Source organism: Cardiocondyla obscurior, linkage group LG04 (assembly GCF_019399895.1).
Source record: "Cardiocondyla obscurior isolate alpha-2009 linkage group LG04, Cobs3.1, whole genome shotgun sequence".
In the NCBI taxonomy this organism is placed as follows: Eukaryota; Metazoa; Arthropoda; class Insecta; order Hymenoptera; family Formicidae; genus Cardiocondyla; species Cardiocondyla obscurior.
The window spans coordinates 10,849,497-10,877,332 of NC_091867.1; the positions used below are offsets into that span (position 1 = coordinate 10,849,497).

At 39.3% G+C, this 27,836-nt stretch overlaps 3 protein-coding genes across 4 annotated transcripts; 1 reads left to right on the forward strand and 2 right to left on the reverse strand.

Annotated features, from left to right (window-relative positions):
• Positions 1 to 269: 269 nt before the first annotated feature.
• On the reverse strand, positions 270 to 10,337 carry LOC139102226 (IDLSRF-like peptide). Its single transcript, XM_070655962.1, has 4 exons — positions 9,511 to 10,337; positions 5,518 to 5,646; positions 4,380 to 4,532; positions 270 to 4,001 (listed from the first exon to the last, which is right to left on the reverse strand). The coding sequence occupies exons 1-4, from the start codon at positions 9,635 to 9,637 to the stop codon at positions 3,808 to 3,810; spliced, it is 603 nt and encodes a 200-aa protein (XP_070512063.1). The 5' UTR covers positions 9,638 to 10,337; the 3' UTR covers positions 270 to 3,807.
• A 4,526-nt stretch (positions 10,338 to 14,863) lies between these two features.
• On the forward strand, positions 14,864 to 20,136 carry Vps50 (vacuolar protein sorting 50). Its single transcript, XM_070654629.1, has 9 exons — positions 14,864 to 15,189; positions 15,539 to 16,051; positions 16,159 to 16,841; positions 16,919 to 17,294; positions 17,386 to 17,676; positions 17,756 to 18,229; positions 18,307 to 18,428; positions 18,497 to 18,686; positions 18,774 to 20,136. The coding sequence occupies exons 1-9, from the start codon at positions 15,130 to 15,132 to the stop codon at positions 18,882 to 18,884; spliced, it is 2,820 nt and encodes a 939-aa protein (XP_070510730.1). The 5' UTR covers positions 14,864 to 15,129; the 3' UTR covers positions 18,885 to 20,136.
• Positions 20,137 to 23,124: 2,988 nt separating this feature from the next.
• Positions 23,125 to 27,795, reverse strand: Arf51f (ADP-ribosylation factor 6). Of its 2 annotated transcripts, none has more exons than XM_070655711.1 (5): positions 27,647 to 27,795; positions 25,895 to 26,006; positions 25,593 to 25,696; positions 25,303 to 25,501; positions 23,125 to 25,140 (listed from the first exon to the last, which is right to left on the reverse strand). In XM_070655711.1, the coding sequence occupies exons 2-5, from the start codon at positions 25,974 to 25,976 to the stop codon at positions 24,998 to 25,000; spliced, it is 528 nt and encodes a 175-aa protein (XP_070511812.1). In that variant the 5' UTR covers positions 25,977 to 26,006; positions 27,647 to 27,795; the 3' UTR covers positions 23,125 to 24,997. The 2 variants fall into 2 exon arrangements, with proteins under 2 accessions (XP_070511812.1, XP_070511813.1); XM_070655712.1 differs by lacking the exon at positions 27,647 to 27,795 and adding an exon at positions 26,412 to 26,615.
• Positions 27,796 to 27,836: the final 41 nt, after the last annotated feature.

Genomic DNA, 27,836 nt, shown 5'->3' on the forward strand with positions numbered 1-27,836 from the left:
ACACCGCGTGTCGCGGCCTCAATTTTTGCGGCACGTCTACACTTTGAATCTGACCGTTTTCATTAAATTTTAGCACTGGACTCCTCGTTGGAGTAATAATACCAAAGGTGCACAGTGGAACACCGTGCAACCGCATTACCGAAACGCTGTGGACGGATCGACGAATTTCCCGGTGCCAGCTGTGTCTAAATTTTAAATCTGAATCGATATCAACCGCACGAGATTGACAGGCTTGCGGAAAATTCAATAGGAATGAGAGTAAATACATGTTGAAACAGTCACGAAATTTAATACGTCATAAAATTTAATATCATAAAGTTTAATTTAACATTTCCTCAATTAATAGGGTTTAATCTAATTTAATCAAGAGGCATCGATGTTACTTGAGTCGGATACAATGAGACAGTCTGTGAGAGAATATCAAACCTGCTTCGTCCGTTCTTCGTAGTTAAAGTACCTGCAATACGTAAAAAAAAAAAAAAGAAAAAAGAAAAAGAAAAAGAGAAAGAAAAGAAAATTACAATGCTTAATAATAAAACGCATACAAAAAAACGGAGAAGAAGCAGAAAGGGAGAAAAGGAGGAAAATACAATCTCTTATCATTCCAAGACGATGGGTAACGCATCGCCGAAACGTGACATATATATGTGTATCAGATATTGGTGGAACTCTGGTCTACCGCTCTCGGGGTGAGATAGATTTGACCTTATGACTTACGACTCGAAATATTGGGGCCAAAGGGTCAAGGCACGCGGCGGGGAGGCGGAGAAAGAGAAAGAGAGAAAGGGAGAAAGGGGTGACGCGTCGCGCCATGACCCCTCGGTGCCCCTGTTCGGTTGTTCGCTAAAACACACAAGTTCCCTCGGATTTTGCCCTCGGTCCAGGCCCTACTTTGGACCGTAATTGACATCTGGAGGGAATATTAAACTTTTTTTTTTTTCTTCTTTATATACCAAAATATTATCTACCATCTGATAAAAGAGTGATTTCTCTGCTGATATGTATCCGCTATATGTATAATATTTATATATACCTCTAGACTCGCTTACGTTTACATTAATTAGAAGATATGTCTCAATATATCGTTTGTATCGATTAAAAGATACGCTTAATAAATAGATATGTCGTTACTCAGCCCGCAAGGGATATGTATTCTCTCGAGGTAAAGAAAGTGGGAAGTCTCATTAGACTTGCGCCCGCTCCCGATTTCTCGATTGTCGCGAATAGCACAATTTATACAGATTATATATGTGCATATGTGTATATGTGTGTGTATATATAGAGATTTCACGCGTTAATTTTCTCTCCCCATCCGAAGTAAAAGGAAAGCGCGAAACGGAAGGCGCCTACCTCGAGAGAATCCGATATCGTTACTTTCTTCACATTATATATCTATATATATATATAATTTAATATTGTATATATATAATTTTTTAAATATAATTTATTGATATGTATGTGTACTGATATGTATCGTGTTGCCGTAATGAAAATATCATACGCTAGCGTTATATCTTATATCTTGCTCTCTTTCACCTAATAAATAAAACGCGCGTCATACCCTGAAAGAACGCGACGGGATGCTCCGTTTCTTCCTGCTTCTTTTTCACCTTTATAACACACTTTTGTACCAATTTATTTTAAATGCGCACGTGTATAACACCGTCACGCCGTGTCATTGCGTGACGTTCACGGCTGCACCGACCGAAATCGAAACCACCTGATCAACGCGAAAAGTATTCCCGCATCGTTTATGCAACGTTAAACAAGGCTATTTTATTTTCGTCCTGCGTCCGCCTCCATCGGTGTCATCTTAATCAAGATAAACGGATAGAATTTGATACAATTAAATGCGGTAAAACTACCCAAGAAACTGAGACTCCTCAAGAGACCGCTGCTTTCTTCTTTTTTTTCTTTTTTTCTTCTTTCTATTTTTTTTTCTTTTTTTAATATTTTTATTTTTATCGCCGCGATGCCGCGTCGTGAAACATTCATCAAAAGCGACCGCGCATAAAATAATAATAAAAAAAAAAATAAAATAAAATGTAAGACACACACGCTCGAGAGAACATCAGTTCAACTCAATACACTGTTCCAGCAGTAATCGCCTATCCGAGGAAAAGCTTTCCCCTGATCCGCAATATACATGATTACTCCGTAATCGCAACGGAAATTGCACAGCGCCGTCGAAAAATATGTTGAAAAGAATAACTCCCGGGGGAGTGATTGAGAATAATCGTGCGGTACTTTTACGCAGAAGTAATTGAGAGCATACATAAATCCACCCCCCCGACCCTAGCACCAACCGAAGAGCGCCAGACCCAACTGTTGTGCATTCGCAATTAACGTAAAGCTGCACCTGAGGGAGTACGGTCTTTATGGCACTGCATTCGATGAGAATTATATTATCCACGTTCTTCCGCACGACCTTTTCGAAGTAACGTGATTCTGATGAAAAATTATCCCGCCGTACTCGAACCGTAATTACTTTTCCTCACGAGAATCTTTTTCCCTTACAAAGTTTCCCTTTTTCTTTTTTTTTTTTTTTTTTCTCCAAGTTCGTTACCTCGAAGGCAGCAATCTCCAGCTTGATGAATCCCTTTCTGCCAAGTTTAGAAATTTCAATTTGTCACGTAGGTATTTAACATCGATTATAATCCCGCGCTAAGACGCTTTTAAATAATTAACAAGAAACTTCGTCGCCGAGAACCGACTCGCGGGCGCTTTGAATGGATTTTGAATGCACAACCGATGGTCTGCCGCGTCACTGCTAATCGCGAATGATTGTCATCGACGTCTCATCATTTATGCAAGATGGATACCGTATACGTGCTCGCATATTAAAGACACGGCTCGAATAAAACCGGGGCACGCGAAGCCGCGTACACGTGCACGAGAGTAAGAGAACCCTATAGCGAAGTAGTTACAAGATACATGAGAAAGCTTAATATTTTAGAGATAGGTCGGACAAAAGCTCATTACGTGTTCACACGAGGAGCAGCGTCTCGACGCACAGCTAGGGGAAGCAAGAGAGAACGTAAAAAAGAGATCCCTGTCACAGCGTAGTAAAATGTTTACACCAATTCAAATCCGATTACGTTATTTAAGATTAATAAAGTTTAAAGGGGACAAAATAAGCTAAATAACATTTCTTTTTTTTTTTACCGCTGTTCGCCGTAAGACGTTTCGATTCAAGAGGATAAGGGATGATATTGAATTACAGAGAACCCAACGTGCTTCTCAATCCCCCAAATTGTTTTATCGTTTTCTTCTTTTCTAGACAGATGAGAAGATCATACCGTGATTTAATTAAGACCGCGCGGGAGTAATGCGCGGCACATTAATTATCAGTTACATCCCGATCATTGAATTTTTCTTTTTCTTTTTTTTTTCTTAAACGGATCGTCGATATACTTGATAGGCGCGCAATAAAATCATCTAAAACTGATATGTACGTGTTTACGAGATACGCAAGATAAACCTGCCCGATTGCTCGTACTGAGACTCTGGACGTTCGCTCTTAATACAGATCATCCCGGTGCTCTTAATCGCGTACGTCGCGTTGAAGCGGGGGCAAGAAATTCGAGGACAGGTGAGGAAAGAAAAACGACAGGCTACATTCTGCACGTGGGAGCTCGCGACGAAGGAAAAAATCCGCGGAGAGGCTGGTTTAGGCTTTGTCAAACGAAGGGACTGCTGGTGCGACGACGGTGACGCGACACCGACGGCGATGCGGCGACGACGGCGGCTCCTCGTCGACGACGACGACGACGGCGGCGGCGGCGGTTCGGCGGCGGATGTGACCGTTCAATCGAGGAAGCCCGTTTTAACGAGTTTCTCGAGGAAGAACTTGACGTCGCCCAGCTCGGAGTCCTTGATACCGATTGACTTTAGCATCCCCAGATCGCCGTTCTCCACCGCCATGAAGACCGAGCGCAGGTGCTCAAGGTCGGAGCGCATCAGGTGCAGCGCCGCGCCGAAGTCCTCGATCGTCTGCGACTCTGACAGCCGAAACAAGATCGTCAGGTGGGAAAATTCGAGGGAAAAGCTTTACTTTCGAGAAGCAAGAGAACGCGAAAGGAAAGACCTTTCTCCGAACGATCTTTCGAAGTCCTCGCCGACGTGAATCCCGGTTGATTAATCCAGCGTGCGTCCGCTGGACCCGATTATCTTTTACACCGAGCGCCCATTGAGACGCTCGCGATTTCGTTCTATATAACGCGACGATATTGCGGCTTTTAATAGATTTCCGATACGCGGGAAAGATTTAACACGTTCGTGATATCGGAGAACAAGGCGGACTGCCTTATGATAATCCGTTTCGGGTTCGCCGTTTGGCGCCGCGAAATTCACGGGGCATTTAAACCTGAGGTACTTACCGGATAACGCGATGGCCACTTTTTCAACACCACCGAGAGGCTTCAGCGTATCGCGTGCCTTGGTTCCGAATAATTTTTCCAAATAATTGGGACCGTGGCTGGCTAATAAAGACTGCAGAAAACTTGCGGTTTCCTCTACGGGTGGTCGTTTGGCTGCAACAATATGAAAGTTCATTTCGCAACCAGAGATAAAATAAAAGTAGAATGCATAAGACCCGGTACGCTGGGATCGATACAGGAACGCCGTGCTCATGAACATACCATTTAAATTTGAATGGGAATAATTTTCTCCTTTTAATGCCACCTCAAAAAACCATTCAAAGCGAACCAAAAAAAAAAAAAAAAAAAAGAAAAAAGAAAAAAAAAAACGGGCAGCAAAAGAGGTGTAAAATCCTGCCTGAATACTTTTTCTAGCTATAATTACGGGAAAAAGAATTTTACGACCGCTGTAAAATAAAATAAATGCAAAATGTGCGAGGACTTAATACGCCTCGGCGTATTCTCGGCGTATAAGTAATTCTCGAATTAATACAGGGATGCCATAAATGTCGTTAGATATTCTAATTAAATTATATTTAAGTTTGATTAATTCCCTTTTTTAAATGTCGTAAGAAAGTTTATAAGAAACAATAAAAAAAGAAGCAAAATCTCAGCTAATTAATACGGGCTTGTACGTTTATATGTACGTTTATAGAAAGATAAAAGCGAGATAAAAGATAACATTCTGCGTAAATGTATCGAACGAGTGCGGCGGCACAACCCTCCCTTATCGTATTACAGCTGCCCGGTACAGTTGCACGGAACGTCGTCGAGTGCATCTATACCGAGGGACATCACGATACGCGTTTGCTTTCTCGTATACGGTATACATAACGAAGAAATCCGCGCCGGTATATGAAAAATAAAATCTGCGACCAGGTCACACGCAGCAATCCAGCGCGAGGAGCGAGATAAAAATCAGATCAAGAATACAAAATACGAAAAATCAGGCCGCGTTGTAGTCGTTTCGCGTGGTGCGAGCGCAGTTTATTATTTATCAGGCGAGCAATCAACATGAGATGCGTAAATTAATGGTGCTAAGTGAATCACGCTGCCTATTGCATATAATTACTTGATAAATTCGGAATGTTTGACTCACCCGCGGTGCACAATCTTGAGTCCTCGTCGTATCCGTCCTGGCAGTCGGGTGCACCGTCGCAAAGGTATTGTATCGAGATGCAAATACCATCGCCTGGGCACTTAAACGGCTCGTACGGATGGCAAGCCTCTGAAACGCACAAGAAAACTCTGAGGAAATAAATAAAAAAAAAATTGTCCCCGAGACGGTAATTCGAAACGCGTAGACTACTTTTAAACGGCGATGGAACCGCGTTCCTACGTCCATGCACGTGTGTGTGCATGCTCAATCTCATTCCGCGGAAATGGAAGTTCAGGAAAGTCGATTACGTTACGCCGGTGGGACGGTCGTGAGTCGCCGGATGATTAAATTACAACGATAACGTACTAAAACGAGGGATCCGAAACGGAATTAATAAACGTGGCGCGAGTAATGCGGCAGGCACCCCCTCCGCCGAGGGTGAGCTTTCGAGATAATTGAGCAAACACGCGATCGCATTGCTCACGCTATAAACAAGCGCGTGGTTGACGGTTCTGAAAAATCAATTAGCAAAAACGCATAATCTGATAGAAATACGGGAGCGATTATAAACGCGTATCGATCATGTGCTCCTCCCTCGTAAAACTCGCAAAAGCTCTCCACTGACGGCCTTCTTTGTTAAAGTTTTATTTTATATTTTTTTTGTTGTAACTAAAAATGTTCCATTACAAGTTTTCTTTTTCTACAAAATTAACGTCTCGAGTAGTTGCTGGAATATTTAATAAAATTTGACAAATATATAAAGTATACATATCAATCTTACTAAAAGAAAGATTAATAAAAAATATATATATATATAATATAAACTGTGTGTGCAATTTTTCTTTTTAAGAAGAAATTTTCAGATTATTAGGAGTACCTGATAAAAGAGATTCCATTTTCTACCAAATCAAATATGAACACTTTGTTCAGCGAGCGACTGTATTATATCACCTACAAGCAATCTGTTATTACGAAGGAAAATTTTCGTCGGGCAAAAAAAAAAGAAAAGAAAAGAAAAACAAAAACAATTTCCACGCGCGAAACTGGAAAACGTATGGCACATACAGCGGTTCTGCTCAGCGATCGATTGTGTAATATTGTGCTACATTCGTTAGACGGTCGCCCACGTCCGTTTTCGCACGTAAACGTAATTTACACCGCAAACGCTGAGCAACGTGTCCACAAAGCGGCCGGCGACAATTCAATTTCGATCGTATAAAAAGAAAAAAAAAAAAGCGAAAAATAAATTTCACGTCCTTATACGCGCGGCATATTTATCGAAAAGCCGTATCGAGCCACCGGCGGGGTGGCCCCGATGGCTATCAGCATTATTACACGTACTTCGCAGTTCTCTCTCTCTCTTTTCTCCGTTTTCTCCGTGTTTAAACAGGACGTCTACGTTCGTACAAATATTTTACTAATCAATCGATCGCGTTCGCAATTCTTTTCTACGCCAGGGATTCTGTTGAACTTAAAAGAAACGTTTCCCCGTGACGTTATTAAATTCCTCCGCGAGCGTCGCAATTTTTCCACGTTTAGATAAGACCGCCTACGCGGGTCCGGCGGGGTGGTTTCTTATCAGCGAAATTACGCATATTTTCACCGATCGACGGACGAGTCGCGATGATTCCCTTGGGTGTAGTCGCCGTCCCCGCGAGATCGCCCCCGACCTCGATACATTCTGAATGAAACGATTGCCGAGGGAGTATTAAGCGGAAGGTAAGATTGTCGCGTACGCCTTCCTACAGGTGGACGGATAATAACTCGACGGTCAGGTGCAATGAATTTTAATTATAATTGACCGACTTTCTTCCCACTTCTGTTCCCTGTACGCATCTCAAAAAGTTACCGCGATAAAACCTCGTCGAAGAAGCTTCATCAACGCGTCTCAATAAACCAAGTTACAGTTCGAAAGCGAACCCCGAATCTCCTAAATAAACTTGCGAGACTCGGCGTCTCGCTTGCCGAGAAAGAAAAGAAATAGATCTTTATCTATAAAGACAATATTTTAATTCCAAAAATAACTTCCGCTTTATCCTCGCGAGGGCACGCTTGATATCGACTTTATCTCTTATTTCAATTGAATCTCTCCCCCTTCCCTCATTCGTAGAAATGAGATTAAAGCACATTCTCTCGATGAGATTCTTTGAAGAAGATGAGTGATCTGGAATATACATCGCGATAGATAATTAAGAGAAACGTGGACTTCGCAATGAATATTATATTTTTAATTTCAAAGTACGGTAATAAAAGAATTGCGTGCCAATTTTATTTCGGTCTCCTTTGTGGTGTAATTATAAAAAAAAATTAAAATAAATAAAATGAAATGAATAAATTTATGGAATTATGGAATAGGTAATTGCGAGAAACGAGGGCTCGGGTGAGATAGGGAATGCAACGACCGCATGAAGCCCGCTTTGAATAACTTTATATATATTGTCGGCCCTGAATAGCCGCGAGCTGAGCAAAAACGCGTGCTTCTAAATGTCATTGGCGTGCTATATGCGACTCGGTACGCGTTAAGTATGCGCGTTATTGACCGAGTGAACGTGCACGTAACAAACCGTCGGGTTGGAGAACATGCTCCCATATGGCCGCAATTTTCAACAAGAAAGAAAAAGAAAAAGAAAAAAAAAATTAAAAATAAATAAAAATAAAAAGGAAATCTGATTTTTTTAAACCCCCGAGCTCTTTAATTTCAATAAATGTTAAAGAGAAACGCGCCGGATACGACAACGGTCCCAGGAAGCTCTCTTTTTATTTCGTGTACTTACAAGAGTTCCGCGTGGGACTCGTTTATGTAATATTCACCTGCTGTGTAAATTAAAGTTTACACGCGTACGTTGTAATTTGTGCGTTAAATAAAAGATAAAATTTCGTAACCTTTCAACCCGTGCCGTTCGAACCGACAAGATCGTTATCTTTCAACCACAAATGGACCTGCGTTTACGCGGAATTATTATTCGTAATTTAATTGCGTGATAAATTAAAAATAGGCGGATTCGTGACGCTTAAAAAAGAAATAAAATAAAATAAATTAAATAAAATAAAAGATCAACGGCGCTTTGATTTTTTTTTTAAACACGATCGCTATAGAATATCGAAGCGATCGAGGGATCACCAGAACGACGGTGTCGGAACACTTTACGTTTGTTCAGACATGTGCGAAAGGATTATGCAAACTTATTTCTAGATCCAACGCCGAACTAATTTGTTTAATTGATATTGTTGAAAGTAACTTTCTCTAATTAGAATTCTGCAATCACACAAGCTCTAAATTAGATTCATAAGCTCTGGTTCCTGCGGTTTCAGTAGTTAATTCTATGTTCGAGCAGACAGACCAACGCACGAGTAATTACTTGACGAACTTTCACACGTCTACTACATTTTCAAAAAGCAGCTGACGTCAACGTTGCGTGAGATGTATAAATGCATGTTTAAATACGTCATAAACAATGAAAGCTGGTGTCGTTAAACTTGTAAAGTCCACATCAGACTCGAGATTAAAATTGTGATTAGATTGAAGCTTAATCAATTCAACCGAATTTCGTTGCTTTTGATATCGGTTCACCCTTCTTATAATTGAATAAATTAAAATTCAATCTCGATCTTAATCTCCCCGCCCGATGCGGGCTTTACCAGCTTTGTATCATTCGTAACAAAGTTATAATTTCGCCAGACGCCGACGGCAGCTGTTTAATAAAATGTAATTATATTATAATAAATTATTTAATCAATCAAATATTTTTATTTCGACAACGTAACGTTCGGTAACGCGCAAAATTATCTTAAATAAAAGATATGATAAAATTTTAACCGTGGAGCGCGAGTATGTTTCTCGTATTGTTCCGGAGAGAACTTTAGAACTTTGCGAAAGGCGATTTTATTTAACCGTGCTTCCAAGACCCGCGATCTCGTCGGCGGCACGAAATCATGATTTCTTGAAGGTGCGCCCGCGAGTGCACGTTCGCACCCCCGAAGTTGTTGACTTACCCGAGCGTTTCGAATTGAAGTGACCGTAAAAGCGGCTGAGGTCGATCGCCATGGCGCGCGGAAAAGCGGCGCAGGCCGTCAGGGCGATGCCAAGTGCAACCGCGCCGTTGCAGAATCTCCGTACCATCTTCGCTTCGCGGATGCGCTTTGTTAATTGCAGGCGGGCGCTCCTTTTCCGTCTTTCCGCGACGGTAAAGCCGGGGGAGGTTTTTCCTCTGCTCTCTTTCACTTCTATTTTCCGGAGGAAGACTTCCTCTCTCCTCCTCGTAGAAATATCTGGTCTCGCCTCGCGAACGCGGAACCCGGCGGTTGTATCCGTCAACCCTCGGCGAGAGTCACCCGCTCGCTCGCTTGCTCGTTGGTATCTGACGTACCACCAAGGTTCGAGTAACTCCTCGGGGTGGCTCGCGCAAGGTCCCTCGCCCCGAGAGCACTCCGCTTCGGCTGCGCTGTACCTGTATGCGTGGGTGCGAATGTTAACGGCGCGGCGAGGTCGCTCTCACCACCCACCTCGTTTGCCCTTTCTCGGAATCTCGTCTGGTCTCTCGCTCCCTCGGGCTGCTCTCCGCTCTCGTCACCTCCTTCTCCGAGTTACACCCGTAAGACGTGGATATGTCTACCCTTCTGAGCGCGTGACGGTGCACAGCCACACTGCGAACACACCTGCGCCACGCGATCTCACCTGCGGCCGGCTCCGCGTTGCTGATCCGGGTGGAGGAGACGGATGACAGAGAAGGCGCGTGGGAGGTCGACCGACCAATCAGAAAATACGAAATCGTAGGTCTTACCCTCGAACACCCACGCTTGCCGTTGCGCCTAGTCGCATCGATTTCAACTCCTCGTCGCATATCTCCAGTGGCGTAAATCAGGGGCTGGTACCTCAAACTATAGTACAATTAAGATGCAAACGGAAACCTTGATTTTATTTTTTATGGTATTTTCTAGCGCCGCGTTAAATCCGCGCGGTATCGATTACCGACGATTCCTATCCCCTTTCTGCTTTTCTTCCCCGCAAAGTATATTTGCCTTTATCGCGCTTGGTCTTAATTTGCTGTTACGTTCCTGTTTTTGCTTATCGAACAATGTACAAGTATAATAAAATATAATTGATTGACAAAAAACAATTCTTCAATTCTTTTGTATGACGTATACGTAACTATTTTTTTTTTTTTTTTAATTTGATACTAGAAAAATGATTTTATCTCTGTTAATTTAGCTTTTAATTTAGCTCCGCGTTAAATTTTACAGAAAGTGTCTTACGAGATCCTTCAAGAAGATAAAATGATTATTTGCCGGTTATTCAAGTTATTACGTGGATTAGCGCGTGCTTAAATTTTATTTCCTCTTCTTAGCACATTTTTCTTCTTGCAATACGCAATTCTTTCACGGCATTGTTAGACACGGAATTAATATACGTTATCTAACTTTTTTCTTTTCCTTAAAAAAATCTTCGTTGAATAACGCAAAATATCTACGTGCTCCGCATATATTTATGAGATATCTGACGTGTTCGCACTGCCTGATAATAAATTAGATCTAACAACAGTTTTACTATTTTAATTACATCATAATTTAAGGAAAAATATAATTCAAAATTTGTATAAAGACTAGAAAAAACCATGCGCGCGCTATACGCGCGCTATTTTTTAAAAAACCCCGATTGCAAACTACGAAAAGAAAATCATACGACTTACTTTCCCGGGTCTTTTCCTCCTCTCAGGATGTCTGCGGAATATCGAGTCGGTCCTTCCTTCAATAATACAGTATTATCTGAAACAGAAAAATTACGATTAATATTCTGTTCTATGTTTTATTGAGCTATCAATTTTTTGAATCGAAATCGAAAATTTCACGAGAAAGGCGGTAACGCGTTCTAAAGCGCGGTAGAAATAAAACGCGGGATAATGAATATCCGCGGGATAGTGAAATTATGATTAATATTCTGTTATATTCGATAATTATTAAGCTATCGATTTCTCGAGTCGAAATTGAAAATTTAACGAAAAAGGTGGTTGCGCGTTTTGAATAACGGTAAAGATAAAAAGCGGGATAGTGGATACCCCCCGGTGGGGGTAACACAAGGGGGTAAAGAATATCCCGCGCGATAGTAGGAAAAACATAGAAGGGGGGAAGTTTTCGCGGTCATTGTACCGACGACTTTTGACCGAGCAACAAGGTGACGTAAACCTTGCTTGAAGTGACAGTTAGATTTTTGTATCGAGATCGAAGGTTAAAAGGAAGTGTCGTGGACTATCCCGCGAGTGTCTACCGCGGTAGGAATATTTTATTTCGCGGTCCGTTTTCTACCGATGCTTCGTGCAAGTTTTGTATCGTTCGAAAATTTAACGAAAAAGGTGGTTGCGCGTTTTGAATAACGGTAAAGATAAAAAGCGGGATAGTGAATACCCCCCGGTGGGGGTAACACAAGGGGGTAAAGGATATCGCGCGCGATAGTAGGGAAAACATGGAAGGGGTTGGGGGACGTTCCCGCGATTATTCTACCGACGACTTTTGACCGCGCAACAAGGTGACGTGGACCTTGCTTGAAGTGACAGTTAGATTCTTTTGTCGAGATCGAAGGTTAATAGGAAGTGTCGTGGACTATCCCGCGAGTGTCTACCGCGGTAGGAATATTTTATATCGCGGCGCGTTTTCTACCGATGCTTCGTGCAAGTTTTGTATCGTTCGTTACACCGACCGAAGGATTAAAGTGACAGTTAGACCGCGCTTACGTCTCAGGGTCGTGTTTAAAGATTTAACGGAAGTGTCGTGAATATCCCGCGAGTGATCTAGTGCGCGAAGAACGTTATTTTATCATAAAACAAGGATGATTTTTCGTGATCGGAATATTGTTTCGCGCTTTCGGGATATAGTGATTCGCGTTTCAATTTATTTTTTAATTGATTATCGTACAGCCGGAGTATGCGTTATCTCTCGCGGAGTGTCGATTTTCTGTTTGGTAAGACGTGCTAATAGTGTACAGTGACCGGCAATGATGACCTGACACTGTGGCGACGGCGGCTAACGCGCGTGAGTTAGGGTGGAGTGCGTTAGACCTTACCGCGGATCATGTGCGTGAACCTTGGAGTACCGAGAGAAGCGAGAGAACGAGGGAAAAGTTGGAGGAAGGCATCTTCATGTTCTGTTCTGTTCGCGACCGTGAGAGAACGCATGAGTGATCGCTAAGAAATCATTATAGGCGCCTCTAATGATTTCTTAGCGATCACTCGTGCGTTCTCTCTCACATGTACGGTCGTGAACAGAACAGACCACGAAGATGCCTTCCTCCAACTTTTCCCTCGTTTTCTCGTTTCTTTCGGTACTTCAGGACTCACGTACGCGATCCGCGGTAAGGCCTGACGCACTTTACCCTAGCTTACGCGCGTTAGTCACCGTTGTCGCAGTGAGTCATGCTATTATTGCCGGTCACTACTATTACATGCAATTCGGGAAACGGCATCTTCTGTTTGAAAGATTCGCGTTACGCCGGATTGTGCGATGCGTATTTTAGTATTTTTTAATTTCTATTTGAACAATTTTTCCTTGTTTTATGATAAGTTACGCTCTAAGTGACAATGTAATAAAGTGCGCGGTGAATATTATGTGAGTGAGTGTGAGTGTGAGTGTACAATTTTGTGTTTTTGCATATAATACGGGGTGCCGTGTTTAAGTTATTATAAAACAAGGTCGCTTTTCTCGTCATCGAAATATTGTTTCGCGCTTTCGGGTTATAATTCGCGTTTTCAATTTATTTTTTATTAATCGTCGTACAGCCCGGGGTATTCGTCGGTCCCTCGCGGAGTGTCGTTTTCTGTTTCGTTAGCCGTGACTGATAGTGCGTGCGCTACTGCACGCAATTCGGGAAATTGGCATCTGCTGCTTGAGAGATTCGCGTTACGCCGGATTGTGCGACGCGTATTTTAGTAGTTTTAAATTCCTATTCGAACAATTTTTCCTTGTTTTATAATAATTTAAACTAGGTATGAGTGATAGTGTAATAAAGTGCGCGGTGAATATGAGTCATAGTGTTATGAAGTGCGCGGTGAATATTATGTGAGTGAGTGTGAGTGTGAGTGTACAGTTTTGTGTTTTCGTATATAATACGGGGTGCCGTGTTTAAATTATTACAAAACAAGGTCGCTTTTCTCGTCATCGAAATATTGTTTCGCGCTTTCGGGTTATAATTCGCGTTTTCAATTTATTTTTTATTAATCGTCGTACAGCCCGGGGTATTCGTCGGTCCCTCGCGGAGTGTCGTTTTCTGTTTCGTTAGACGTGACTGATAGTGCGTGCGCTACTGCACGCAATTCGGGAAATTGGCATCTGCTGCTTGAGAGATTCGCGTTACGCCGGATTGTCCGACGCGTATTTTAGTAGTTTTAAAGTCCTATTCGAACAATTTTTCCTTGTTTTATAATAATTTAAACTACGAATGATAATGTAATAAAGTGCGCGGTGAATATTATTGTAAGTGAGTGTATTATATGTAAGTGAGTGTGAGTGTGAGTGTGAGTGTACAGTTTCGCGTTTTCGTTTATAATACGGGGTGCCGTGTTTTAATAATAATTTAAACGATGTGTGATAATGTAAATTAATATGTTATAATTTAAATCATGAGTGATAGTGTTAATGATAGTATTTCGCGAGAGTTTCCAGTGCGCGAAAAGATGACTCGACGACAACGACCTACCATCTGAGAGGAGGAGCAGGCCCGGGGGGCATCCTGCTTCGGCGGAGCAACTTTTAAGTAAGCATTATATTTTTAAATAAAATCTTTATTAAAAGAAAACCTTTGCTTTTTTATATTAATCGTATTAACTAACTGGCATGTCTATATAATTATTTTTCTTTTTATGTTACAGTCACCGGCACAACTCACCAACTCCGCCGAAGTACATGCAGATTGGCAAGTCGCATGCTCTTTTATATAAATTCTTTATTTAGTGAATTAAATAAGAGAATTGTCTTATTACCTTTAATTAAAATACAGGCGCGCGCCTGTATACATATATGACATATATTTATTTGTGCTAATATTAGATTGCTTTCAGATAAATCAGATGTGTGGAATGCATCAAAAATTTTTAACCACACCGGTTGTACTTGAATTTTACTTAAAAATATTAAAACTATGTACAATCGACAGTCCGCAGTCTGTTCAAGTGGGACGGAAAATTTTTGTTGCATTACACATTAAAAATTTACATTATATTATGTATCCTTTATATTATTTATCTTAAAAAATTGGTGAGTAAATTTGATTGGATTTTTCGATTCAAACTTTCGCACGTATCTGAACATAAAATTATCTCGTCGCGTGTATGTGTGTGAAATAAGAGTATCGATGCGCACTTGGCCAACTTCAAAACGAATCGTAGCTGGCATTGCTGGCAAGGTTTTGACATTCTTGACAGCTCATACCGTCGCGTCTATTTTATACATATGTGAACACGAGCGGGCGATCGGTCCTTCGTTTCTTTCGTAAGATTCGAATCGAGGTCCGTAAACTCGATGCAACGTCTAGGTTTATTATGCCGCTCCTGATTTTCGCGAAATGTCACGGTAGGGCCGACTGTATCGGAGTAAACAGACGAGAATGCGTTTGGCCTAACAATCGTGATGCAGTCCGACATCATGGAGGATTTAAAGATCAAGTTTTTCGACCTCATTCATAAGCAGGCAAGCTTATAATTCACGTATACGTTAAACGATTATCGTAACATGCGACGTGTAGACGCGGTTCTGTTCGTTCCACCGTCGAGAAGTAAGGTTATGTGACCACTCGGAAGTGATGTGTACAACTCAATTGGACATTTTACTGTCAAATTACGTTATTTGCTGCCAATTTTACTCGCTCTTCTTATCTTCGTAATTGATTATAACGAGAGCTATTGCTGATAAGATAGCAACTTTGAGAATTTTGCATTTTGATTATTGCATTTCGCAACGGCTATATTTGTGTCACGTAATAAATATATGATTTATCTTGATTATTATTAGATAATTAAATTATTTTATTATTTTTTAGAATGCAAATAAAGTGCCGCTTATGGGCTTGAATCCTGATCTGCTTAATCCACCTGATTCACAAAAGTGCGAGGACCTCTGCTCCGAAGCTGATCAGTCGACAGAAAGTGAGCCTATACCTGACCAAGATGTACTAGATTCCATTGAAGACGTTTACTTTAACACTGATGGTAGTTTTGATTCGTCGCGCTATGAATTGATGAAATTACCAGTGATATTGCATTCCAAGGAAATAGAAAAATGTTACAAGAAACTCAAACAGCAACATCAAGTTGTATCTAAGAAAGTTTTGCAGCTTATTTTGCAGAAGAGAAGCGACTGTGAAGTGGAATCCGAAAGAATTCACTTGTTGCAAGAGCAACTGCAAGATGCCTTAGAAATATGTAAAATGGGAAGGACAGATCTGCAATTAGCTAAAAATCAATTAAAATCGAGTTTAGGCATATTAGCTAATTATCGAAGACGACAAGTGGTAGAAGAATTGTTAAAAAATTTAAAGACTATAAAGACCCTGGTAAGTTAATTTTGTAAAATTTGTTTTTTTTTATCCGTAAGAAAATATTAGAATATTTTACAAGAAGCCATATATGAAAAAGTCTTATAAATTTAATTATTATATAGCAATGCACGGGTGATCGTTTAAAAGAACTTCTAGATGAAGAAAACTATCCTGGAGCCATATCACTTCTTTTGGAGTGTCAAAGTGCTGTTCAGACTTACAAGCACTTCTTTTGTATCGCCGAGCTGAATACAAATTTACAAAATATATTAGATCAAGCAGAAGGGATCTTAGACAATACGCTCTCTAAAATGTGCACTGAATTTGATGTTACGGTGTATTCTTCTATTCAGGAAGCATATACGTTATTAGGAAAGACTCAACATGCCATGGATCAATTGCATATGCATTTTACTGCTGCCATACATCACACGGCGTTCGCTATTATCCATCACTATGCGGGAGGTGACGTTAAAAGACAATATAAACAATTGTGTCAGGCTGTGCCCCGTGAGAAATGTATAGCTTGCCTCACGGAATTATGCAAATCATTATGGACAATACTAAATTCGTACCATTTAATTGTAAACTGGCATAACGCACAAGAAGATAAAGTCGAATGTAAATCCGATGTTAAAGATTTAGAGGCAACTTTAAGCAAACAATATGTCAAACATAAATTAGAACACGGTATGGTTCGAGTATGGCACGACGTGGAATTAAAGATATCGATATATCTGTCGAATACTGATTTGACAAATACTAAGTTCGAACAGTTCGTTCAAGTATTGGGTATTGTTAACAGGTAAGCGAATTTGATAATGTTTAATCGTTAATTGACAGCGAATAAATACAAATTATCTATTAAATTATGAATTACAGGCTGATGGAAATTGGGGAAGACCTCTGCGGTGTTAAATTAGAAAACTTGCAGGAGTCTATAAAAAAGCAGTCTCTATCTTACTTTTCTCATTATCACGCGTGTCGTTTGGACGAGTTAAAAATGTTTTTAGAAAATGACGGCTGGGAGCTGTGTCCTGTAAAATCTGATTTCATGGCCACTCAGTTATTAGAATTTCGAAGTCTGAAACCTTCGCTCAATAATTGTAAAGCGTGGAATAGTTTAGATAGTTCAACTTTAAGCGACAGCGATAATTCTACAGGAGTCGATTTGCAGAAATATCTGGAGAGTGGTTTGTCACCATTTACAATAGGATTGGACGATACTATAGATGAAGATATTTTAATAAACGATGATGTAAGAAAGTTCAAATAATCTAATCTAACTCTCGTATTTGAAATTGTTATGGAAATAATACAGATTATTAACATTTCACGTTTTTATCTAGATTGATCGACCTGCGTATTTTTCGGATGAATCTGACGAAGATATTCCTGATGAATTAAAACATGATTACGTCGATGAGCTTGACCATACAAAAGTTAATAAAAAAAAATGCAAACTGAAACAGTCGGGACCTATGGTCACAAATACGACGTTAAGCGTATTGAGAGTATGCGGTAAATATTTGCAAATGTCGAAGCTTTTACGATCGATCGCGGTTACTGTTATACAGAGCATGATACAATTTTTTGAGCTATGTTTTTACACGGTTCACCAATTCTTCACATCGGATCTTGTAAGTTTACGATATAATTATTAATTACACAGACGTGACTCGATACGTGTTTTAAAATATGATTTTTGTATTCTTGCAGCAAATCAATAGCGACTCGTTATATAGTCCGAAATTAAAATTATCTTTAACCCGAATCAGAGAAACTTTGATTATTTCTGAAAACGAATCGTTGGAAGAAAATGGCAATTTAAATTATGATAAAATAAGACAACCACAGCTTTCGTCCATTGTGAATTTGTCACAGCCTGAGAAACTTTATGGATTAACGGAACGTATTGTAGCTGTCGAGTCTCTGATATTTTTAGGACAGCAGTATGAAGGTCTGAAGCCTTATTTAGAGCATCTCATTGCTAGCAGTCCTCAAAGAGGATTTTTACATCAGTTTTATATGCAAACGATTGCGTCTGCCATAGACTTAAGAAAACCAGTCTATATGGCGGTAACGTCGCAAGCGTTTGACGTTGCCAATATTTTGAATTTAATGAACAAAGTTAATTGGGAAGTGACAGATGTCATGTCTCAACACAGTAATTACATCGATGCACTAATTCACGTACGTGTCGTTATTTACTATTAAATAAAATATTGTTAATCGTGATATTAAAAATATTATTTGATTAATTTTTATAGGAAGTCTGCATTTTGAGCGAGAGATTGAATACTATTGGAACGTATATACCTTTAAACGTCGATATATGCAATGCAGTATGGGAAAACGTGGCTCACTTAATCACACATACTTTAGTAGAAGGGTATAACAAACTTATTTTTAATATTTTTTCTAATCTGAATAAAATTGTAAATTTGAAAAATGTTCTAGGTTTTCCAATGCTAAAAAATGTTCGAATGGTGGTAGAGCTTTAATGCAGCTTGATTTCACACAGTTAAAGTCAAAGTTCGAGAAATTAACATCGTTGAGACCTATGCCACATAGGGAGTACGTCGAATTATACATTAAAGCATATTATTTTCCTGAAAACAGCTTTGAAGAGTGGATTAAGGAGCATAAAGTAACTATATCTTAATAAAATATGGGAAACTGACTTTTTTCTGTGCTTGCGATAATAGAATATTAAATATATGATTACATTTTATAGGAATATTCCGTTAAACACTTAGTCGGACTGATTTCGGCAACGTGTCAAAACAATAGAAAGACGCGACAACGATTGATAGCGCTTGTGGAAGAACAGCGACCCAGCAGATAGCATCCAACGATTTATTACAAATCCGTACAAGATTATATTGAAATAGGAAATACTTGAAATATCTATTAAATCTGTTGTCGTAGCGATTATGGTGCAAAAAAGCATGATGATCTAACAGTCAAAGATCTGAGATCATATCATTTTTCGATCAAGAGCCATTAGTCTATATTCGATTGTTATCACTTGAAAAACAATGGCAAAGACACTTTGCTAAAAGAATCTCTTTACAATAGGAGGAGACTAACAATCTTTACCCTAAAAAAAAAAAATCTTTGTCGAGAAGAAACCTACAGAAAGGTTTTAAAGAGCCAAACTTTAAGAGATCATGGCTCGATTCTGAACTAGTGTCATTAACATATTAATAATAGTCAAATCGGAGATATAATAATCATGTTGATTGTACAGTAGAACAATTTTTCAAATGTGTTACAGAACTAATGAGGTATATTCGTATTTAAATTATCTCATCTAATTAAAATTTCTTAAAGAATTGCAATCACACGAACCAAATAAGTTATAATTCTATATATATAAAATATTCTGTATATGAATCTCATAATCTTAAAATGCTTTTACTAATTGTAGCGCTAATGTATATAGAACAAATATTTTAACATATACGTGGGGTATTTTAGAGTTTATAATAAGGTCACAAGTTAATTGATACTGAATGAAACTTTAACTTATTTTTAATATATCAAGATTTCTTAAACACGAAAGATTGTGTGAATCTCATTTTTTAGATCAGCAATTATTTATCTCTTAATTCTAATTTATCGTGCAACTAAAACCGCATGTACAGTTGCTCTATGATACTTAAAAATTATAAAGAACAAATCGCGTGCGAAAAAAAGAAAAGGAGATTATAGGCGTAAAAACTTTACACAGCAGACACACAAAGTAGATCTTTGCCCTCCCGAAATGGAATTTAAAATAAAATGTATTCAAGCGATGAAAATGACATGTGTTTTAACGATACGCGCTCACGAGTGTTACGAGTCACGTTTAACATGAGTAATAAAATTATTAAATGTTTCATAAAACTTTAAAAAGGTAAGCAGAGGAAACCAGCTATTTTTTAAGCAATCCCAATTGCAAACTACAAAAAAAAGAAAAAATGATGCGACTCACCGAACTGCATGAATTTCAGCGGAGTTGAAGAGTTCTGCCGGTGACTGTAACATAAAAATGAAAATATTAATGTAGACATGCCAGTGTATGAGTTAATTAAATTAATGAAAAAAGGATTAAAGTTTTTTTTTAATAAAGAAATTATTAAAAAAAATGGATGCTTACCTAGCAGTTGCTCCGCTGATGCAGGATGCCCTTCCCGAGCCTGGTCCTCCTCTCAGATGGGACGTGTCGAGTCCTCCTTCCACGCACTGGACACTCGCGAACGCGCCCGATCACCATTACAAAAATTATTCAAACTAATTTGACCCGCACAGTATTACGCGCAAGGAAGGAACGCACCTGACCTCCCGTGGCGGTGCGACAAATCACGGCAGTTAGCGAATACGAACGGTTTGGTGCGGCCGCGAACGATTCTTTTCGCTGAACGATTCTCCTCGTCGAACGATCTGTAAGTAAAAATTGTCTGGCTATTTCGCGCTTGCGTCGAATTTTTGTGGGCGAGGGATGCAACTAGCCGCGATTTGTTAACGCGTATATATTTCATCGAACGTATGTACACTGGAACGTCGCAATTATGTACCCTGAAAGGCAAATATGCTATTTACAACGACGAGCGGTGAGCGGCGATTGCGGCAGGCGGCTGGCGTAAGTGACTTCCCCCACTCTCGGCCGCCGAGGGTGGGGGGGGAGGTGTAGTAGGCCTCGTTCTCCCTTAGTCCTCTACGACCGGTGCTTCGCAACACATCAACGCACATGCTTCGTGTGAGATTCGACGCACACCACGCCAAGGTCACGTACTCTAGCCGCCTCGCAGCACCACGAACGCCATTTCTGATGGTGAGTGTACCGTACGTACGAACTGTAGCCGGCTCGTCGCGCCGCGTATTTCGGTTGGCAGTTGTTTCGAGTCACGAGAGCGTCGAGGGTACCGTTTGAATAATCGGGTAAAGAAGCTTCTGATACGAATTTTTTTTTTCCAGATGAGTGCCACACGAGGTCGCGCGGCCGATTTTCGTACGTCGACAATTCGATCCCGCGATCGCGATCAGTCCGTCCGTGCTCGCCGCGAGTGTGTTTTGTGCAAAAGAGAAGAAGATGGCTGACGTCTTGGACGACCTAGACGGATGGCGCAGGAGGAGAAGGAATTCTTGGGGAGAGCTGGACGTCGGGCCTCGACGGAGCAGCCTTAGGTATCAATTTTTATTTGCACAAAATTAACAGTCTTTTTGTTCTTCATTCATTAGTCTCGTTGTTTCGATGATTACTGTAACGGGAAAAAAAGAGGGGGAGGGAACGAAAAGATATTATTTTAAGCAGCCTTCTAATTTAAATTTTACATCTGTTGCAGTGTCGTCGCAGCTACTCAGCCGTGTATTAGCCGTGTACCTCTGCCCACTGCGCATCAAAAAAAGTAAGAATTAATATTTTTTTTTGCGACGTCAGCGTTAAGGAGAACCGTTCACTGTGCGTGGAAAATTGTTAGGTAAAAAGTTATACTTAAAAAGTACCATTATTATCCTTTTTTCCTCTTACAAATTATTATCATAAATAATCACATTTATTGCATGGTACATATATGAATGTACAACAAAGCGGCAAGTTAAAGAAATTTTTATTATACAAATGATAGCAATATACAAGTACATGTATACTTTCTAGCCTCGTCGATTTTCAATTTCGTAAAAATTGCTATTATTACTTACATATTGCATTTATTATATCTTCATATTTCATATACACACCATAAACCAAAAAGCTCCTGCTGCACCAATATCCCTAACGCTAGAAAATCATCTTAATGCCCGAGATTCTTTGTGAACAATCCGCTCTTTCTATCGCGAAGAATACAGATTGCTTGTCGATCCAATAAGATTCCTAAAATATTATTTAAAATTCACTTCGAATAATTAATTACTAGCTTCGTATAGTCTCGTAACAATCTAGGGCTATATAATTGAGAATGCAACATACAATAGACTATTCGAGCAATAGAAATAAATAGCAAATATAGTATAGTAATAAATTAACAGAATAGTTATTGATTTTCTTTTTTTTTTTTTTATCTTTGATCGCGCCAAGTCTTCCTTTTTTTTTTTTATGAGACAGGTATTTCGTTCTTGAACATATTCTATTTTCGTGGTGCATTAGGAATTCTCTGGCTGATAGCGTCGGTCCATGCGTAAGCTGACAGCGTCGATTCACATATATTACTCCAAAGCGCTTTAATGAGCCTTAAATTGTTTTTATATGGCCCCTGATAAAATATCGCACTTATCAAATATGTTTTTTAATTTTCTAATTAACAAATCACACCTGGATATTCTTTAAGTGAAGGGATAATGTGTTCATGATGTATGTATAAATGTCAGGCTCATTCAAAAAGTTTTCGAAACCATTTGTACTTTATTCCAAGAACTTTTTAAATCACCTTCTGAGGGGGGCAGGTTATCCTATGCATCTTATCTTGAATAAAAATCTCCAACGTATCTTTCAATAGCAGCAACTCTTTTAAGGTCTCTATGTAACATTGATAATCAAATTATCTAAAAATTCTATCAAATAACACATCGGTACTCTAATAGCTACGAATGTCTTACTGTGCAAGATAATGCAACGCAATATTATGATAGAGCTGTTTATTGAACCAAGTTTAGAGATTGCGTTACTTTAGCATTTGAAATTTATAAACGTTATTAGTCATTTTTATTATTTTTCTTTGAACGCTAGACACGAATTTATTAAATTGCTACAGGACACATAATTGGCCATGTAGTAACAAAATTACAGTAATTATTCCTACACTAATTACAGATCTTTTTTTTATGTAAAATTCTTACTATATTCAGGCTTTGGAGATTAATAAAGTAAAATAGTAGATAGTTCTGTCTTACTATATTTCAATGCTGAAAAGTAAAATAAAATTTATTTATCTTTCTATTTAATTGAAACTTCAATAAAATAATATTTTCTATTAAATTTAAAGAAACTTTCCTCATTTAAAATTAATTATTATGCAGCTAATTTTCTTTATGTCATTTCTGTTAGTATTTGAATATTTTAATAGCATATTAGTATGGTGAATGTAAAACACATAAGACGTTCAACGTAAGCTGGAATATAACATATTTATGTACATAAAAACTTCGTCAATTAACATCATAACATCACATTTAATGAGAAAATGGCTTCTGCTAAAGCTGATGATAAAACGCAACACAATTACATATATTTCTTTTTATATATGATTGAAGAAAGAGTACACGATAATGGTAGTTAAAACGTTGTTAAAAAATATAGAGATTACGTTCACGGAGTCGAACAAATACGTGTCCATAAGAATGTGTTAAATAATATATCTAAAGTTCTCTGGAAAATAACTTAGTATTTCCAAAGCCTGATTTTTAGCCACACGTTACGATGTGTCCAACGTTTACACCATCTCATAAGTGAGATACTTAATATTAATGGTACGGATGCTTAGGAAGTTGCATAAACTTACGTCTTGAAAAATCTTTTGTTACAACGTAAAAGATCATTCGTAGAACTAAAAACGTTTCTTTGACAATTTAACTCATTAATGTAATCATGGAATGTAAATAAGGTGTCAATGCATTTACGAATTACAAATTATATCATCACTATTATTTACTCGTAATTCATTTTCAATTTGTTAATCATACACAAATATCTTGAACACTTGGAAACTTTTATGAATCAATTACGAATCTCAAATTCTTAGCTCTTAATCTATAGATTATACTATGAGAAATGAAACAATCACGTAAACATTGATTTCATCCGTTTAAAATGTTGCTCTTAATCCGATCGTTGAACCTTAATACTAATATGCTTTATTATTCAATATTCACTTAAACAGTAAAAAATATTGGCAGATTCAATGTTGTTACGTTCTTTGTAACATAGTTTTTTTTACTTTTCTTTTTTTTTTTTTTTTGGTTTTTGAGCTCACAATATCAGTAAACCGATAACTCCTTATTGCATTCTATATTCTGTGACTTGTGCGTGATCATAGTTAAGTCCAATGGTTAGATATCGTATTTCGATCACCCGTGATCGCGTTAAAAAAAAATTAAAAAAAAAAAGAAGTTAATTGAAAAACATACGTGAATTGGAAGACATTATTTGGAAAAAAAAAAAAAAAAAAAAAATAGATTCGCAAAAATTAAATTATAAGCAATTTCTTAACATGAAATTCTAAATAGCAAACATTTTTTGCTAACAAAGTAATCTTGCTGTATTATATAAAGCCTCAATGTAGGTTTAGTAAATTTATTCACGTATTATACTCACGGACTATATATATGAATGTTATATAATATACATTAAAGGTATTTTGACAACAAGATATTGCAAAGTTAAAAATTTAGCTGCATTTCAAGTCAAAAATTTAAGATAGTTTCTTCTTGATAAATGCAACCTCGCTTAAATAACAGTTACATATAATAGATATGATCCTGCAAAGTTAAGTTATACAGTATACTAATCCTTGTGAATCCGTGAACCGCAATATCATAACTAGATTTTCGTAAAATTTTTGTTCTTTTTAAACTTGTATAACTTATGTATCTCACGAAACAGTACACTTGTGTGAATATGTTACATATACAGAGCGATATTAAACCCGCTAGCATAAAATCTATCCAGTAATTATTTTCATGAAATGGGATAAATAGTATAACAAAGTTCACGCTCCTTGGTACTTCGTTTACAATAAATTACTATTCACCTAGTATCGATATTATTGGAACACACTATTAATAGTTATCTTTATATTGTTTCTTTTTTTTCCCTTTTGCACTTGTGATAACTTTATTATTATATAAAAAAGATGTCAAATGTATAATTGTCAGTTGTTTTATCTTGACGGGAGCCTCCACATGATAAATTAAAAATAAAAAATACAAAGCAAACGTGTATTCTCTGTATATATAGCTAATTTGTGAAAAATAAATATTTGCTCATAATTTATGATTACTGGTTAACCACGTAAGGCCCTCGTAAAGCCCATCTCCTGTTGTGGCACAAGATGGCTGAACGTACCAATTTCTATCACGTATCCTAGTTAATCCCAGTTTTTCTTGAATCTCGTGCGGTTTCATTGCTAAAGAAAAAAATAAAATAAAATAGAGAAATTTTTTACACTACGCTAAGATTATATAAAAATATTTTAAGCAAGTATATACAGAGAAACAAGGCATCGTATAAATATACCATGAAAAAAATATTTAATTTGTCATAATGCAAGGTCGTAAATGTCACTTACCATCCGGAAGATCTTGTTTATTAGCAAAGATTAAAATTATCGCATCGCGCATTTCTCTATCGTTTATGATTCGATGAAGTTCTTGGCGGGCTTCATCGATTCTATCTCGATCCGCACAATCTACTACAAAAATAAGTCCTTGCGTCCCTGTATAATAATGACGCCATAACGGACGTATTTTATCTTGACCTCCTACATCCTATAAACAGAAACGTTTCGCTCGATTAGAAACAAATGCAGGCGAGACTGTTCTTCGAATGATCTTTGCATTCTTCACGAGAGATACCTACCCACACGTTAAATTTAACATTCTTATAGGTAACTGTTTCTACATTGAATCCTACAGTTGGTATAGTTGTCACAGACTGTCCTAGTTTAAGTTTATACAATATTGCTGATATAGATTAGTTAAGGAAATACATAAGCAAGAGACTAATTAAGATATATGTCCCTTATATATTATATAATATATATATATTGTATAGCACACTTTGATCAAAATTATACAGCCAAATTATATAATATACATACATCAAAGCATGATTAGCCATACAAAAAAAGAACGCAGATTTTTCCGCATTGCAAAGGATACTAGTTTTTCCTGCCGCGTCTAGTCCCAACATGAGAATACGCATCTCCTTGTTGCCAAAGATCTTTGACAACAACTTGCCCATTTTGCCAGCTGTGTTCTAGGCACCCGGCACCTGTATTTCAAAATCCACCACGCATATTAGCCACCTACTAGAATCTCAATCCGTCAGGCCTATCTAACGTCTCGGTCACTCTCCGTCACCGCGGTTCTCACAATGCCTGTCATTACCGAAACCACAATCGCGACGGTATGTGTATCTCACTGATCACGCACAATGAACGTTCTCCTAGGCTCGATATTAGACTAGCGTGTATCTCGCAGAGCCCGTCCGTCTCCGCGCGAGATTGATGGCAACCGCAAGATCCGTCGCGAGGCGAGGATGGGGGGAAAAAAAAAAAGAGAAAAGAAAAAGACGAGCAATCGTGTCAGGCGCGGCGGAAATCGACGTGGAGAATCGTTTGAAAGCCGCCGTTTGAATTTCACGACTTATCCGCGTGGGCTGGTCGACGGGGTTTACCTCGGCGTATAACCTCCGCTACGAATCTCTCATTGCGGTCAGGCGGGCGCTGGGGATGACCTGCGGGCGGGACGCGACCTCGGCAACGCGGATAAACAGAGACGAGGCAGCGGCCAACACTTCCCCTAACCTATCTGCGAGCGCGAACATCATCGGCCGCCGCCGCCGCCGCACAGGAGGGTGTAATCTTCGGGCGCAACGTTCGCTCCTCCTAGCTGCACTTTCTGCATTCAAAATAGATCGCCGTCTCTCATTTACGCCCTTCGCATTTTCCGCCGCATTCTTCCGCCGGGGCAACTAACGGGGGGAGGAGGGGGAGGGGGAGGGCATCCGAATGGAAACGAAAAACCCGACCGCGATAAACTCGCACGATGATAACGACGTTTTCTTTTTTGGGTAATGTACTTTATGTATACTTATTTTTTGTATATATATTTTTTTTTTTTTTTTTTATTTGAAGTTTACTCTCGCGACACCGTAGAAGCTCGCGTTTTACTGTTTATTTTATTTATTTAAATATATATCTGCTATAGCTATTCCGTTTGCTTTTAATAAATATTTAGTCGTTGGTGGGGTTTAATATTCGGCGAGCATCGAAACGAGTTGCGAGAAAGAAAAAGAGGCGGGTAGAAAAAACGCTGTGTAGGAAACGCGTAAACTAAAGCGAGGAAACATATATTTCGAGATTGATTTTGAATTTTTGAACCTCTGAGAAAAGTGTAGGAAGCGCAGCTGGGCATACCTAACGGTACGCGCGTGTATTTTTGAACCGTGGAGATGACGAGTCGAGGTGCAGAAAGTGCGGGACGAAACGTACGCGCGCGGCGCCGCGCGAAACGGAAAGGCGTGTTCGTGTGTGGGCGACGAGACGGACGGGGACAGGGCTTTTTATCGGGGCTGGGCGATTGGGCTCGAATATACTCGTGAATCGCGATACCGGATGTTTCTCGATAGGACCGGACGCTCGCGAGGAACGGACGGAGAACGGGAGGGAGATATTCACCGTCCTTGCGAATACACCGACGTGCGGGAATTATCGATCGTTCGCGGACGACGCCTTCTCGTTTTACTCGCCGCATTCCGCCGACGATCGCGCGAAACCACGTACTTTCATCCGGGCGGCAAATCGGCCGCAATTCGCCCGCTGCGCTCCGCGAACGGTGGCACGCGATCGGGAAGTGGGGTGGAGTCGAGGGAGAGGCAGGAGGGGAGGCAGAAGGCGCGGGTCAACTCACCGAAAAACATCTGCAGAGTAGAGCGAATACCCGACCGTTAACGATGCTACACGGACACATCACAATTACACGGCGCATAGCTCTCTCTCCGCCGATCGGTCTCAGCGGTTACCGCCTCGCGCGCTCACGTGAAAGCGGTTATTTCATCGCCAGGCACGGCGGCATTGTCAGTCGTCACGTTCCTCCGCAA